Source organism: Bipolaris oryzae, assembly GCF_000523455.1.
Source record: "Bipolaris oryzae ATCC 44560 unplaced genomic scaffold scaffold_85, whole genome shotgun sequence".
In the NCBI taxonomy this organism is placed as follows: domain Eukaryota; kingdom Fungi; phylum Ascomycota; class Dothideomycetes; order Pleosporales; family Pleosporaceae; genus Bipolaris; species Bipolaris oryzae.
The window spans coordinates 48,091-62,669 of NW_006911361.1; the positions used below are offsets into that span (position 1 = coordinate 48,091).

Genomic DNA, 14,579 nt, shown 5'->3' on the forward strand with positions numbered 1-14,579 from the left:
GGCAAGGGTAGTAAGAAGGAAAATGGAATGGTACCTTTGGGATGGCCCGCGGCTGCAAGGCACGATGTTTTTTTTTCGTGTTTGTGAGGCCGAAGGGGGGAAAGGGGACGCGTATGAGGTGCTATTACATCATGTTGTAATTGTCATGAGATGTTGCTTGTACAATAGGCTCCGGGTCATCCTGTTTCTTAGTTACTGTGGTGGCTTTGTAAATTCGCTTTGTATATTCTTCCTTTACTACCGTCTTTTAAGTTAATTCTCCAACGAATACTACGAATAATGGCTGTTCTACGCTCTTCGAATATGTTGATGCGTCGTTTTGCGCGTCCAGTTCCACCAGCGTTCCGCGTACGACCAGTTGCAGCATCTCTTCAACGCAGGGCATTTGCGTCGAATCTGGACGCGGGTTTGCCTCAGGTTCAGCGCAACAAGGTTGAGAACGGGGAGAAGAAGAGTTTGGGGCCTTTTGATCTTTCAGGGAAAGTTTTTGTCGTTACAGGTACAACCTTCCGTCCGATTTCTACAGCTACCACTGTGTATTTGTGATTGATGTTAACATTTCGACAGGCGGAGGTGATGGCCTCGGACTATGTATGGCAGAAGGTCTCGTAGAAGCTGGCGGTAGAGTCCACTGTCTCGATCGATTACCAGAGCCCTCCCAAGCCTTTCAAGAAGCACGAGCACGAGCAAACAGCTCCAATGGCGCAGGTCTAGAATACCATACCGTTGACGTCACACACGACGATGCCATTCAAAAATGCATCCAAGATATTGCGGATCAAAAACAAAGACTTGATGGTCTCATTGCAGGTAAGAGAACACCATATCCAGCAATCACCACAAACCAACTAACCCGTTCCACAGCCGCAGCAGTCCAACAAGTCACCCCAGCCCTCGATTTCCGCAAAGAAGACATCGCCAAAATGCTCGACGTAAACTTCACGGGCGTCTTCCTCACCGCCCGCGAATGCGCCCGCCAAATGCTACGCTACAAAATCCAAGGCTCAATCTGCCTCGTCGCATCCATGAGCGGCACAATCGCCAACCGGGGTTTCCTGGCCCCGGTATACAACTCCTCAAAAGCCGCAGTCATTCAGCTCGCACGCAACTTGGCTATGGAGTGGGGAAGGAAGAACGAAGATGGAGCTGGGGGCATTCGAGTTAATTCGCTGAGTCCCGGGCATATTGTTACGCCGATGGTTCAGGCGAATTTCGATGCGGGCGAGGCGGATCCCAAGGAGTGGGAGAATAATAGTATGCTAGGACGGTTGAGTACGCCCGAGGAGTATAAGGCGGTAGGGTTGTTTATGCTGAGTGGTGCGAGTAGTTATATGACGGGGCATGATTTGAAGATTGATGGGGGTACGACTGCTTGGTGAGAGGATGGGGTTAGTTTGCTGGCGTTGTGCATTTTGAGCGTTTTCTGCGATTATTCGAGATTTCAGATGGTTGAAGATGTATCATTCGTCTTGATGTAACATAGCAGCTGCTTGTTTGTGTACTCTGTACCATGGCGTAGCAGTCTCCACGTGTTGTCGATGTCGAAGCTACCACCAGGGTGCATGGGCCCCACCAGCGCTTTTACCCGCATCGGCTCTAGTTTACAATCGGACTATCTGTCCTTCCGCGCTCCCCTTGCGACAGCTGTACAATTCCACGAGCGCCCTTTCACAGAGAAGAGTGAGAGAGGCACAACAAAACGTCGGGCTTGCAAGCGCTGCAGCTCTCAACAAAATCCCAGGACCCACAACCAATTCAACAATGGACCGGTTAGCACGCCTCGTCAGCTGCCTGCTGCTTGCCCTCCTCCCTCTCACTGCGGCCCTCAAATTCGACCTTCATCCAGTGGCTGAGCGCGATTCGGCCCGGTACGAGCGATGCATTAGGAATTTCGTTGCAAAAGAGCAGTTGGTGGTTGTCACGGCGATACTGGATGGGTATAGGGGAGATGGCCAAAGGGTTGATATGCATGTATGTTTTTTCTTGAATCCAGGCACGATATACGGGCTCAATTGCAACTTGACATCGCATACAAACAAGCATTTCACCAACAGGACCTTTTGCTGACATGGAAATCTTCTAGATCCGCGACGCAATGGGCAACGACTACCACCGCCCTAAGGACGTAGTAGGCGAGAACCGCTACGCATTCACTTCGCACGCCGACTCGGTCTTTGACGTCTGCTTCGCCAACGTCTTCACATCTGCCTCGTCGTCCAAGTCGATCAAGCCCCGCCATGTCGAACTCGACATCGACATTGGTGCCGACGCAAAGGACTGGAACGCCATTTCCGCCAGCGAGAAGCTCAAGCCCGTCGAGGCCGAACTGCGTAGGATTGAAGAGGTCGTCGGCGAGATTGTCAGGGAAATGGATTACTTGAGGTGGCGTGAGCAGAGGCTCAGGGATACGAATGAGAGTACCAATGAGAGAGTCAAGTGGTTTGCTGTTGGCACCATGGGCATGCTGGTTGGTCTGGGTGCGTGGCAGATTATTTACCTCAGGGCTTATTTCAGGAGTAAGCACCTTATCTAGATACATGCACGGATTGAGGAGTTGGAGGACATGTGTGTACAAGACGTTGTGGGGAAAGCGGCAGAAGGCAAAGGGCACGTGTATGAACAGCGTTATGGATTGCATACTTGGCTAGCAATGGCAATTGAAGCGGCGTTGGGAGGGATATTATACCAAGAACAAAAATTCAAAGCATCGTCATAATGGTTCTTCTAAAAGTGGTAACGACTGAGTGGCCAAGACGTTGGTGCGTCAGTCATATAGGCCCTGGACAGCGCTTCCCTGACGTATGAACCCCGCCCATAAACATGGTTCACTAAGTTGGTCACGCGAGCAGCAGCAAAACATACCGAGGACTGCTTGGATTCAAGCATCACTGGCCAAGTACACTTGATACTTCATGGATTCACCAAAACGGTTTATACCTGCAGGAAGGGAGAGATATTCCAAACGAGTGACTTTATTCCATTCCTCATAATCATCATCAAGAAAAACGAGTGTAATGCGTATGAATCTCCAGATTCCAGAACCCAGTACTGAACTCATCCATACGCGATCGAAATGAATGTGTGTTATATACAGCAAGGTAGAAAAGAGTGTGAGCAGTGCAACGATGCACTATTTTTTTTTGTCAAGAGAGTGGAATGTGCACCTTGAGCAGAAAGAACGGAAGAAACTTGGCAAGTTGCAAGTATCTATCAAACCGTCACATACTCGATGATGACGGATGTGACGACTGTGGTCTGGGGGTTCGCGGGGGCTGTAGGTGCTGGAGAGGGTTGAGGTGTAGTTGGTGGGTTTGCAACTGGTGGTGTGGCGATTGACGTTTGTGTGGATGATGTGGGGGAAGAAGATACCGCTGAAGGAGATGCGGCAGAAGACTGTACAGAGGAAGACGAAGCCGCAGACGAAACAGCCAAAGAAGATGTAGGCAGAGATGCTACAACCGACGAAGCCACAGGCGCCGACGTAGCAGAAGTCACGTTATTCACCACTGGCACACTGATCGGCTTCAATAGCACATTGTCAGGCATCGGCCTCGGGACATCCGAATTCTCAATCTCGGATACCAGCGTAGCATTCTTCCATACGAATTTCCCTGCAATGGCATCGTACTGGCCCGTCATTTGGTGATCGGGTAGCGTTGTGTTCGTGCCGTCGGGACCCGGTCCATTGTACACAGGGGGATTTCCACGGATGTCCGTGTTATACTGCACGTTGCCGTGCGAGATGGGGACTTGGGTGTCTGACTTGGGGATGCTGATTGCGACGTTGCGGATGGTGACGTTGAGGCCTGGAGGGGGCTTGTTGCGTGGGATTTCGGTGAGGTCGAGGGCTTGGATGCGCCAGCTGAAGTTTTCTTTGAGGTAGGCTTCGACAGTTTCTTTTTTGAGGTCCTTGAGTTGCCCTGACTCGTGTTTGCGCATCAGGGCTTGGGAAAGGCCGATGTTGCCGGTTACGGTGAGAGCGGAGTTGGAGAGGGGAGAGGACATGGAGGCGAGTTGGCCGATGTAGTTGTCGTCGGTTGGCCAGTCGGCTGGGTTGGAGCTTGGTTCACCGAGGAAGGCGCGGACAGCGTACGAGATGTGAATGTTGGCTGGCATGTTGACTTCGCATGACCATTCCGTAGCTGGTAGGGTAGCATTCTTGCCCACTGGAGCTGGCAAGGTTGTGTTTCCAGGTTGGGTTGAGTTGCTAATTGGCAGAGCAGGGGTCTGTGGCTTATACAACTGGTTGATAGTAGAGGTGAGTGTCTTGTTGCTTGGGTTACCAACAAGCTCGGGGTAGGTGTAGCCAAAGGCGGTCCAGTCGCGTGACGTGGTGGACGTCCACATATCACCCAGAGCATTCATGTGGAATGGTGGCAGAGGAGAGGCTGCCCCTATAACACTGCCTCTGGCAATAGCAAAAGTTCCTCGATCTTGTTTGGAATCTTCGACATAGGTATCAGGGTAGCGAGCCTGGAAAAGTGCCAGGAGCCGATCAACATTGCTGGACTTTGTCAGAATGATTTTTTGTTTTCTCCAAGTAATGTGACATACCAGTGATGGAACCAAAAGATTGGATCAAATGCAGAGACCTCTGTAATTCCCATGTGTCCCAGTCCAAAGACATTGTGTACACCGTCGTGAACACTTTCAAAGTTACCAATACTACCACCGTTGGCCCTGTTGCTCACTTGGTTATACGGTTGGTAGGTCGTGAGCAGCTTATAGACGGTATCACGAATACTATCCTGCTGTTTACCTATTACCACGTTGACATCGTCGTCACGACTAGTAGCATTGGCGAAGTAAGGGTTGAGTGGGTAGCGAATAGTATGATTCCAATCCTTGAATTCATACTCGACCTATATTAACGTTAGTATTTTGTAAGTATTTACGAGGTAGTTTCTACCCTTTATCTAGGAAAAGCAATATGATCACGTACCATTTCAGCAAAGACCGTTTGGGGTACAGGATTGAACTCGTACCGGAAGATGGGATTCGGGATTTCTCCCACAGTCCCGTCCGGATGTGTGACTGAAAGGCGTGGAACTCGCAAAGTAGCCGGTATCACACCTTCGTCTGATTTCAACGGCCTTCTCGCCCAATCCCAGAACGGAAGACGTACTCGAGCCGCGATTTTCAAAGCTTTGTTACGAGCCTGACCGATAGGGTACTCATTGGCAATGTCGACTGCGCGGTCGTGAAGAATCTGCTCGAACAGTGCGAGGTACGGGCGGTGCCATGGGCCAAAGATGCTAGATGAATGGGGACAGTAGCCCATCTTCTCCTGGCCAGGAATGCCTTTGACGTTGTCCCACTGCCCAAAGGGCACTCCATGTATCCCTGTAGATGTTTAGAACAGAGAGTTGTTATCATAATTATGACATTTCTTACCGGCGATTTCATAGTATGAAGTCTTCTGGGTCTGATCCATAGTCTGGAAACGAGCAAACGCAAGTATAAACATATTCCAGAGTTCTGCATCTTGCTGGAGCTCTCGGAGTTCCAGTCGCGGATGCACCCCGGTCCCCTGCACTCCGACAACGCTGAAGTAGCTGTCATCTGGCTTTGGGGCGCCACAAGAAGGCCCGTCAGTGTGGTTGAATGCAGCATGTGTGCTGCTCAGAAAAGAAAGGATGGCAATGGACCCAGCGACAAGAGAAACGAATGATTTCATCGTGGCCAGCCGATAAAGAATGGAAAGATCTTCGAGATCAAAAGAACGAATGTAAAGTGAAAGAATGAGAGCCACTGGGACCAAAAGAGGGACTGAGCAAGCGCCGCTGCGGTGCACATTTGGAAAATGATGCCATCGACTATATAGAAGCCTCGTGAGATTAACGGTCTACGGTGCAACTCTTTCCCCACCCGCACATGTATGACGTCCTAGGCTGTGCAATGGCTACTTTATGCGTTAACGTTTTTCGAAGCTGCTGATTTGACAACTGCCCGGAGGAAGTGTAATCTCCTTGTAGGGATCCTAGAGGGTCACTGTGGGGGAGTATATATGCTCGAAACATGTTTGGTTTCTTCGCATGAATAAACGAGCTCTAATGGCATGGCTGACAGCCCACTTGCAGGGCTGGCTAGACTCAATGGCCGCGGCAGAGGCAATGTTTCCAAGACACTGAAAAGCTTGGGTTGACAGAGGGGTATTTTGGGGTTGCTTGGCTCAGTCTCTATGGCCAGGGTTCAAAGGCTTGCAGGTAGTTGAAGTCTCTTTGGTCTAAGAGAGGCAACAGTGTATGATCGGTTCCAACGATGCCGTATGTTAATATCTTCGGTGGAAGCTACACAAGATGGTTGGTGGTGCCGTCCGGGAGAAAGCGTGGTGTTGCCAACACGGAGATGACAGGTGCTTGGCACGGACCACCATGCCATGGTGAAACGCTTCTGAGGATGGAGTGGGCAGACATTGTAGACATCCCGTACATCCTCGATCTAGTTGGTTGGTTTGACATGGCCTTTACGCTGAGCTATAGGTATGTGTTGATTGCTAACGATAAGGACTGTCACGTCTTGGCAGCTATGCGTTCTTCTCCACAAGCGGTGATGTAACGCTTTTAAGGATAATCAATCCTGGCTGACTTTCTTGATAGATGCGAGGCATCGTATTCTCCAGTTTCTATGTAATGGAGTCTTTGTTGGGAGCGTAGGCGAGAACATGTCTATTGGTAAAACACAATCCGCCCCAAAACGCCCTAATTCACGGCTGTGAGTATAGATCTGCTTTGGTTAATGAAATTGAAAGTTTCACAGCCTGATAGGCTATATCGGCCGCTTCATTCTATCGCATTGCTCGCCTACATCAGTGAAAGTGATTGCTTAACCCGCAATCACTACCAGCACAAACAAGCTTCCAGCCCTGCAGTGCCTATGTATGTTAATTAGACTTCTACCTGCAGACTCAATCTCTCTTCCACCCATCTGCATTTCAACCGCTCCACTCCCGGCTCTTCTGCACGGTAACAACAGCGATTAGTGTTCTCTGTACAGCCGTGGTAGGTACTATTTGTTTCTTCTTTTATTCCGTCTTCTCTTGTTAACGTATGGTAGCAGCCGAGAAACAAAAAGAGTTCCTCATCTCGTCATAGTATTTGTATAAGACACCCCAGACATCCAATTTCAGTGCACATAGCCCGGAAAAGCTACTCAAGAAGGCTGCAGCTGTTAAGACAGGAGGTATCCTTGAGGATTCAAATTTACTCTTCAAAGCCAAAACAGCCAAGTACAAAGCAAAAGTTAAAGCTTCCAACTTATAGCTCAAAACAGATAATGTAGATGTCGCTTCTATAGAAGAAGGCGAATAAACGAACGTAAAGATTGGCAATGACATGAAGCAAGAGGATCGAGACAACGAAGACGACTTTCCAGAGTATATAGCAGGGTACAGAGGCTAAGTACGTACAAAGGCTATCCAGAAACTTACATGGATCCGAGCGGCGGCAGTGTCGGTCTTGATAGACAACGCATCGGTCTCGTTCTTGGCAATCTTGATGAGAAGGACCTTGTCGCTCTATCAGTGAAGCGGCACTATTAGGCCATCCAGGCTCGGAGATACTTGTAAATGGAATTTCTCTTAAATAGCAGCAATCTTTCCTGTACCCTAGAGACTACACCTTCTCCTATCTTTACCTCCTATCACTCGTCGTCCATCACTCGCCATCCATCTCTTACCTCCTCCTGTTTCCGAACACTCATCATTTAACACTGATATAACGACCAAAAAGCGAACAGCAAAGCCTTAACGATGAGATGAAAAAAAATGACAAAAAAAACCAGATCATGCACGACATGCGACTACGGCTTGGAGACACGAGATACACAAACGCTTCATCGACCAGATCGAGAAAGGGCGTACCTACCCAAATCAAGACAATCACCTCAGCATCCGGAAACAAAAATTAAACACTTACATCCCCTTCCGCAACACCACAACTAAATGATCCGCACAACCCACCATCTCCTTCCGCTCCGCACTCATCATCACAACATCTACCCACCTCCTCACCCCCTCCTCATCCAACCCCACAACCCCCTTCGCACCCCCCGCCCCAAGAAACCCCTCACAACCTACCACCCTCTCCACACCCACTTGCTCTCTGAACGCAACAAACTCCTCCATCAAATCCGCAGGCTGCACGTGGAAAGAGCTCGTAGCCGGATTCCGCGTGTACGCTCCAGTTTGCAGGTACTCGCTGTAAAACTGCCATTCAAGAGCGAGTCGCGCGGGTTCACGCGTGGCTAGATCGCGGAGGTGGGCGTAGATGGTTACGTATGCGAGGAGGATATAGCCACCGGGTTTGGCCATGTCGATGCAGTTTTGTATCACGTGGGCTCGGTCTGTGGGGGCGATGAGGTGGTACAGAGGGCCGAGACAGAGCACGATGTCGAAGGAGGCGTGGGAGGTTTTGAGGAGGGGGTGCTGGGTGATGTCGAGGGCGTTTGCGTGGATGATGGCGTTGAGGTTGACATTTTGTTTCTCTGCGTTCTTTCTTGCGATGGCTAGGCTCTTTTCTGATAGGTCGTTTAGGGTGACGAGGTGGCCTTGGGTTGCTAGTGCAATGGCTTTATTATCGCTGTTAGCTACGGTGTGCAGTGGTGCAGTAATAGGCGGTGCAGACCGTATCTGCCCGGTCCACCACCGACGTCTAAGATGTTCGCTCGGTGCAAACCCAGCGTAGACAAGCAGGAATTGGTAATCCGCTTGGTGACTTCGAATTCCAGGCGCCCTTCGTCTAAGCGGTGCTCCTCGGCTTCGGCGTGGGCATCGTACCACTTTTCAACAAGAGTTTTTTCTGTCATCATTTTCTTTACCATTGATAATTAATTGCTTGATAGAATTCACGAAGGTACTCTTGTATTTGCAACGCATTCTTCACGGAACTGCTCAGATAAATCCCTTACTGCGCGATTAAACACCTGGTTGTTGAGGCTTTTATCAGTTGTGGTCGGAATAGCATTCCGATAATTGACGCAAATCGCGCGGCTCATCGTCGATAGGTGGCATCGTAAATACGACACGATAGCATGAGTGGCTTATTGCGGGGGGTGGGGAGAACCAAAAATGTCTGCTGTGAAAAAAAGAAGGCTGGGGTAATTTACGAATAATCAAAATGACAAATTTGTGAAATACTTGCGGCACGGCAGGGGTTTGCGTGACCTATGCATGCACGTAACTGGGTGACAAAATGAAAATTTGGGTTGATTTTTGACAGTGAAAACCAAGTCCCTAGCATTTTTACAAGACAAGCTTAATTCATAATCATCATCACACAAGCCAAGCGGCAAATAAGGAATCCCCCAAGCATATCCAACACCCCAAAACGCCAATTTCTACACGCACCTCCCTCACCTCCGTCCGTAAGCCCCACCTTCATCCCTTCTCTCCGTCCTCTTAAACCCTAAGCTCCCCGCCTTCCTTGCCTTCCTAGTTGCAGTCTCCTCACCCGCTTGATTCTCAGCATTCAGCACCCTCCTAACACCATAAATCATCTCCCGTTCCTGATCGTTATCGTAATGTCTGCCATCAAACTCGCTTTCGCGGCTAAACAACGCCATCATATCCTTCATAGTGAGATTCTTGATGGCTTTACCGCCTTCAATGGCGGCATCGGCGAGCTTGCGTTTTGCTTCCTGGAGCTCGATAATGCGTTCTTCGACCGAGTTGTGGATGCTGAGGCGGTAGACGGTTACGTCGACGGTTTGGTTGAGGCGGTGGACACGGTCGATTGCTTGCTCTTCTACAAACTGTTGCGGAACAGGTGAGTACATTGCAGTTTTAAAAGGGGTTAAGGGAGGATAACGTACTGGGTTCCAGAAGGGCTCCATGATGACTACGCGGCTTGCGGCTGTGAGGTTGAGACCGAGACTACCGCATTTCAAACTACACAGCAGGACGCGTGTGCGCTTATCTTCTCGGAGCCTTTGGAGACTGGCTTCGCGGAGATCGTTGCGCATGCTGCCGTCATAACGGGTGAAGTTGTATCCAGCGCGGTTGAGGAAAGGCTCAATCAGGTCAAGCATCGATGTGAACTGCGAGAAGACAATGACCTTGTGTTCGCCCGTCTCCTTTTCTAGAATGGCCAGAAGCTGGCGAATCTTTGTAGAGGGCGTCAGTTCGGAAGCATTGTACGAGGACTCTGAGGTTTCAGAGTCAGATGCGTCCTCCTCATCGTCTGATCCGGAGCTGGATCCTGACTCATCTGATCCGCTCTCACTCTCAGTTTCGCTATCAGCCTCGTCATCAGAGTCGACTGCAACAGGCTTCTGCGGTCTCTTGGCTAGCTTCTTGCGCGAAACAGGTGCTTCGTCTTCGCTGTCGGTATCATGGACGATGAACGAATCCAAATTACTTCTGCTCTCGTCTGCACTCTCAGATGCATCAGAATCGACAGATGCTAACGTATCGCCACCGCCTTCAGCATTCTCATCGTCAGTCCCACCAGCCTTACCCAAGTCCTCGGCATGCCGTTGGTCTTCTGGCACGAGCCACTCGCCCTCTTCTTCTTCATCGTCACTATCGACTACAAGTCGGCGGTTGCGAGCTGATTTTGCGGCAGCTGCCTTTGGCTTCTCATCCTCATCTTCAGTCTCCTCTTCCTCTTCTTCTTCTTTATCATCATCATCATCAGACTCCACAACAGGTTTTGGTCGACGGTGCTTCTTCTTTTCCTTGCCATGCTTCTGCTTGTGCTTACGATGTTTTTTCTTATCCTTCTTTGTAGACATGTTCAAGTCCTCTTCACATTCAATGCAACGCACTCCACCCGCAGCGGTATTGTCGCTATTCAGATGGTTTTGGCAAATATCGCATCGCTTCGTTGCAACACTGAGTCCGCCAAGCAAGTCTGCAAGATCATCGGCGTCGTCTCTTGCAGAAGGTTTTCGTGGAGTTTGGAAACCAGCCGTAGCACTCGACTTTGAGCCCGTGGTCAAAGCATCCTTGTCAGCTCTGACGTTGCTCTTCGTGAGGTTGGGGTGATCGCATGCCTGTCGCAACCGAAGAAGCAACACCAACGCTCCAATATAATCTTGCTTCTCGCCGCCCATCATCTCGTCAAGACGGGCTTGTGTGCGATCCCGCAGGCGGTCATAGAACATGCGCTCCTTTGCAGTGAACTCTCCTATGACATTCTCGATGTTTCGCGCAACGATATGGAAGGCTGGCTTGTCTTCGCCCTCCTTGGGTTTTCCGCCAAAGTTGAGCGCGCCTTCCTTTCTCAGCACATCCTTGGTACGGCGCTTCATGAAAGCTCGTAGAAAGACTTGGAGACGCTTCATAGCCAGATTACCACGACCATTCTTCATGGGTCCCGCTATTGAATCCTTCCATGACGACAGCGCGCAGTAGGGTTGGATACGGAGGAATCTGATCAAACTCTGCAGTTCATCAATGTTGTTTTGCATTGGCGTACCCGTCAAACACCAGCGATAATGAGAGTTGACAGCATAGCATGCCTTTGTCATCTTGGCGTTCCGATTCTTGATGGTATGTGCCTCGTCTAACATCATCCGGTACCAGTTCACAGCGAAACAACCCTTCTTGAGCCCATCTGGGCCGTCTCCACAAGAAGCATGCTCAGAAGCGAGGACTTGGTATGTTGTAATAACGACATCGTACTGCTTAAGCTTATCGGCTGACTTGGTACGGTTAGGGCCATGGTGGACAAGAACCTTGAGTGCGTGCGACTTTGTAACCTTGGTGTTGATTTCGGATTCCCATTGCTTGATCAATGCGAGGGGAGCGACGACAAGTGTACCCTTGCCTGTGGATTCCGAGATCTTATTCTTCTTGTTCTCTGGTTCAACGCCTTTCTCTGGTCGCGGATTTGACAGTAGGAGCGCAAGAGACTGCACAGTCTTCCCGAGACCCATGTCATCTGCCAGTATACCGCCCTTGGGAAGCTTGGCTTTCTTGTTATGGTTGCCTGTTTCCTTCTCAATCATCCATGCGACTCCATCAACTTGATGTGGCAGGAGTTTGACTTTGAGGCCTTCGACTGTCCCGTCATCCTCTTCTTCTTCCTCGGGTCCGGCTTCAGCTTCAGGCTTGGTCTCTTCTTCGTCTTTGACTTCGAGTGCTTTGAGACGGTCGGCTAGGGAGTCGCCTGGCTACAATTAGCGACAAAATTATGCTACAGAATGCTTAACGTCACATACCAGCCTTATCCTCTTGCTGCTTCTTCGTCTTACGAAGACGCATCCTTGGGATCTTCTCATTGTCTTCATCAAACGCTCCCTCTAACAGCGCCTTGATGTTTTCGCTTGCCGCACCGGAGTCGACATATGCATACATGTCGGGTTCACCGAAGCGACTTCCCTCTTTGCGAATAACCGCATCCGGATCAAAGTCATCTTCATCATCCAGTATGACCGTCTGACGTGCCTCCTGCAGCGGATTGTGTGTACCCTTGTTCAATGGCTGAAAGTCATCAGCATGGCCCATGGACGAGTATACAGGCCGCGGGGCTGCATGAGTAGTCTTCGCCGGAGCGTTGTAGGGTCTGGAAATGGGTACAGGGCCACCTTGGGATGGCCGTGGCTGGAAGCTCGAAGCAGGGATCTCAAAGACATCGGAATCGGTAGATGCTGTGCTGTAACGCGATCCCGATTGTGACGACGGGACCTTGAATGGGCGATTGAGGGTGTCTATACTTGACTGCGAGGTCTGAGATGGTCTTGATGGACCCGAATATTGTGAAGGTAGTTTAGTCGTCTGACTGTGTTCTGGTCGCATCTGCCCTGGCTTGGGCTTGTTGAAGAGATGTGAAAACTGATCGCTGCGGTCTTTCTTTAGTGGGTTACGCATGGGGCTAGTCTCTCCAAACTTGGGCTGAGAGTTCTTGAGGTCATTCAGAGGCTTTGGCGGGGGGACCGCTCCATCGCGGGGAGGATGAGCCATCGGAGGCTCTCGTTCTCGCACCATCTTCAACCTGGCCTGGAGAGTTTCTCGCTGCTGTGCGTGGGTTGGCGGACTCTCAATGTCGTCGAATAGATTGCTTGAGTCGCCGAGCAGAGAAGTGGACTGCTCGTGGGGGATATCGCTATCGTCGGAGAAGCCAGGCGTAGTAGGGGTGGTAGGGGCTTTGAAGACGGGCTTTTTGGCGGTGGAGAAGGTGTCGAGTGGTCGGAAAGGCGCACGGTGTTTGCGCGGACTGCCGGTCATGAACTAGCCCAGGCTGCAGCCCTTGGAGACAAATGTATAATTACTATGTGTGTGGATGTATGTTTCTATCCACAAGTGGTTTGGCGGGGTTGTTGACAAGATTGCCCGTAACCAACAAACCCCTCGCAGCCTGACTGGGCTTGGCGTGTGTTGCCGGGGCACACCGCGACCCACCCAATTACACGTGGGGGCGCGTCCACCATGTCACGCTGTCACGAGATCCGCTAGGTCACGGTCCATTCATTCCATTACTACCTACGTACATACCCCAATGCCTCCACGTCTACAAACGTCACATACATCAAATATACATTACTTAATTCCTGCTTTCCTCTTCATCTCGTTCAGTCCTGGCTATTGCACTGCTCTGGCCCCGACATGGAGATCCCCGTGTAGACCAGATGATCCTGATTAATGAACCCCACCGCTTTCCGCCTAATACAATCCTCCGCCTCCTGACCAAAACAGCGAAACGTTGTCTGAGGACTCTGCGTGCCACCCACAGGCGTGGTATCTTCCTGGTAAATCTCTGTGCGCGTATGCTGGAATCCCATGGGCTCAAACGGTAGATTCGGCACGCCGTCAATTCCATGCGTGATACGCAGCAACTCGCCCAAGTTGTTGTCGTCCGCACCAGCCAGGCGGTCGGTGAAATCGGCATATGCTGGGTTTCCCACGCGCAGCGATCCCAAGGTGTATGCTTTTGCAATGGGAACATTATTAGCCCGGAGATCCGTATAGGCAAGACTGGCTAGTCCACCGCCGAGACTGTGGCCTACGATGATTGTCTTGTAACCCGGCAATTTCGCATTCAAGTCCGCCAGCGCAGCTATGAGATCAGGTCGCACAGAGCTCCAGGCTCGGAGGAGACCCCCATGGACCTGGCAATCGGTGCAGCCCGGGGCGCTGGTCAAGGGCTTCATGAAATAAGCAAAGTCGGTAATGAAATCCTGGAGCGAGGCAGAGCCCGGAAAGGACACGATCAGTTCTTTTGCCGCGCTGTCTTGGAATACGGCGACTTGGGTTGAAGTGATGATTGAGTCTATTGTTCGGACGAGAACGGAGTGGAAAGGTGGACTAGGGCATTTTCCTAGGTTATAGGTAAAGGTTGAAAGAGAAGCTACAGCGAACCGCGTGTAGCGTTGAAGAACGGGCCAGAGTTCTGGCTGGACTATTGCTTACAGTTAGCAGCAAAAAATATACATGGATTGTATGGTTTTGATTCCTGACTTACTGAGCTGTCGCGGTCTGGTCTGGCGAGTTGTTAGTTCAGAGGCTGGCGTGGGGGCCGCCTGGATTAGAGGTGCTGTAAGAGCTGCGAGGACGATTACTGGGAGCTTCATGATGGATGTGTCAGAGACGAAACGCAAAGTGAACGAACGTAGCAAGTGATCCAGATAAGAATCGTGGT

The 14,579-nt window shown here is 50.6% G+C and overlaps 6 protein-coding genes across 6 annotated transcripts; 2 read left to right on the forward strand and 4 right to left on the reverse strand.

Annotated features, from left to right (window-relative positions):
* Positions 1-309: 309 nt before the first annotated feature.
* Positions 310-1,379, forward strand: COCMIDRAFT_98048 (uncharacterized protein; the record flags this gene model as incomplete). Its single annotated transcript, XM_007690805.1, has 3 exons — positions 310-499; positions 568-810; positions 865-1,379. 3 exons carry the CDS (start codon positions 310-312, stop codon positions 1,377-1,379), a joined length of 948 nt encoding a protein of 315 aa, XP_007688995.1.
* Positions 1,380-1,761: 382 nt separating this feature from the next.
* COCMIDRAFT_6192 (uncharacterized protein) lies at positions 1,762-2,533 on the forward strand (the record flags this gene model as incomplete). Its single annotated transcript, XM_007690779.1, has 2 exons — positions 1,762-1,971; positions 2,084-2,533. The coding sequence occupies 2 exons, from the start codon at positions 1,762-1,764 to the stop codon at positions 2,531-2,533; spliced, it is 660 nt and encodes a 219-aa protein (XP_007688969.1).
* A 677-nt stretch (positions 2,534-3,210) lies between these two features.
* On the reverse strand, positions 3,211-5,677 carry COCMIDRAFT_98124 (uncharacterized protein; the record flags this gene model as incomplete). The annotated part of the gene is made up of 5 exons (XM_007690806.1): positions 3,211-3,393; positions 3,505-4,504; positions 4,555-4,862; positions 4,943-5,343; positions 5,395-5,677. 5 exons carry the CDS (start codon positions 5,675-5,677, stop codon positions 3,211-3,213), a joined length of 2,175 nt encoding a protein of 724 aa, XP_007688996.1.
* A 2,235-nt stretch (positions 5,678-7,912) lies between these two features.
* COCMIDRAFT_98060 (uncharacterized protein) lies at positions 7,913-8,805 on the reverse strand (the record flags this gene model as incomplete). Its single annotated transcript, XM_007690807.1, has 2 exons — positions 7,913-8,568; positions 8,625-8,805. 2 exons carry the CDS (start codon positions 8,803-8,805, stop codon positions 7,913-7,915), a joined length of 837 nt encoding a protein of 278 aa, XP_007688997.1.
* A 546-nt stretch (positions 8,806-9,351) lies between these two features.
* On the reverse strand, positions 9,352-13,168 carry COCMIDRAFT_98071 (uncharacterized protein; the record flags this gene model as incomplete). The annotated part of the gene is made up of 3 exons (XM_007690808.1): positions 9,352-9,750; positions 9,811-12,110; positions 12,163-13,168. The coding sequence occupies 3 exons, from the start codon at positions 13,166-13,168 to the stop codon at positions 9,352-9,354; spliced, it is 3,705 nt and encodes a 1,234-aa protein (XP_007688998.1).
* A 344-nt stretch (positions 13,169-13,512) lies between these two features.
* On the reverse strand, positions 13,513-14,511 carry COCMIDRAFT_6195 (uncharacterized protein; the record flags this gene model as incomplete). Its single annotated transcript, XM_007690780.1, has 2 exons — positions 13,513-14,339; positions 14,403-14,511. 2 exons carry the CDS (start codon positions 14,509-14,511, stop codon positions 13,513-13,515), a joined length of 936 nt encoding a protein of 311 aa, XP_007688970.1.
* Positions 14,512-14,579: the final 68 nt, after the last annotated feature.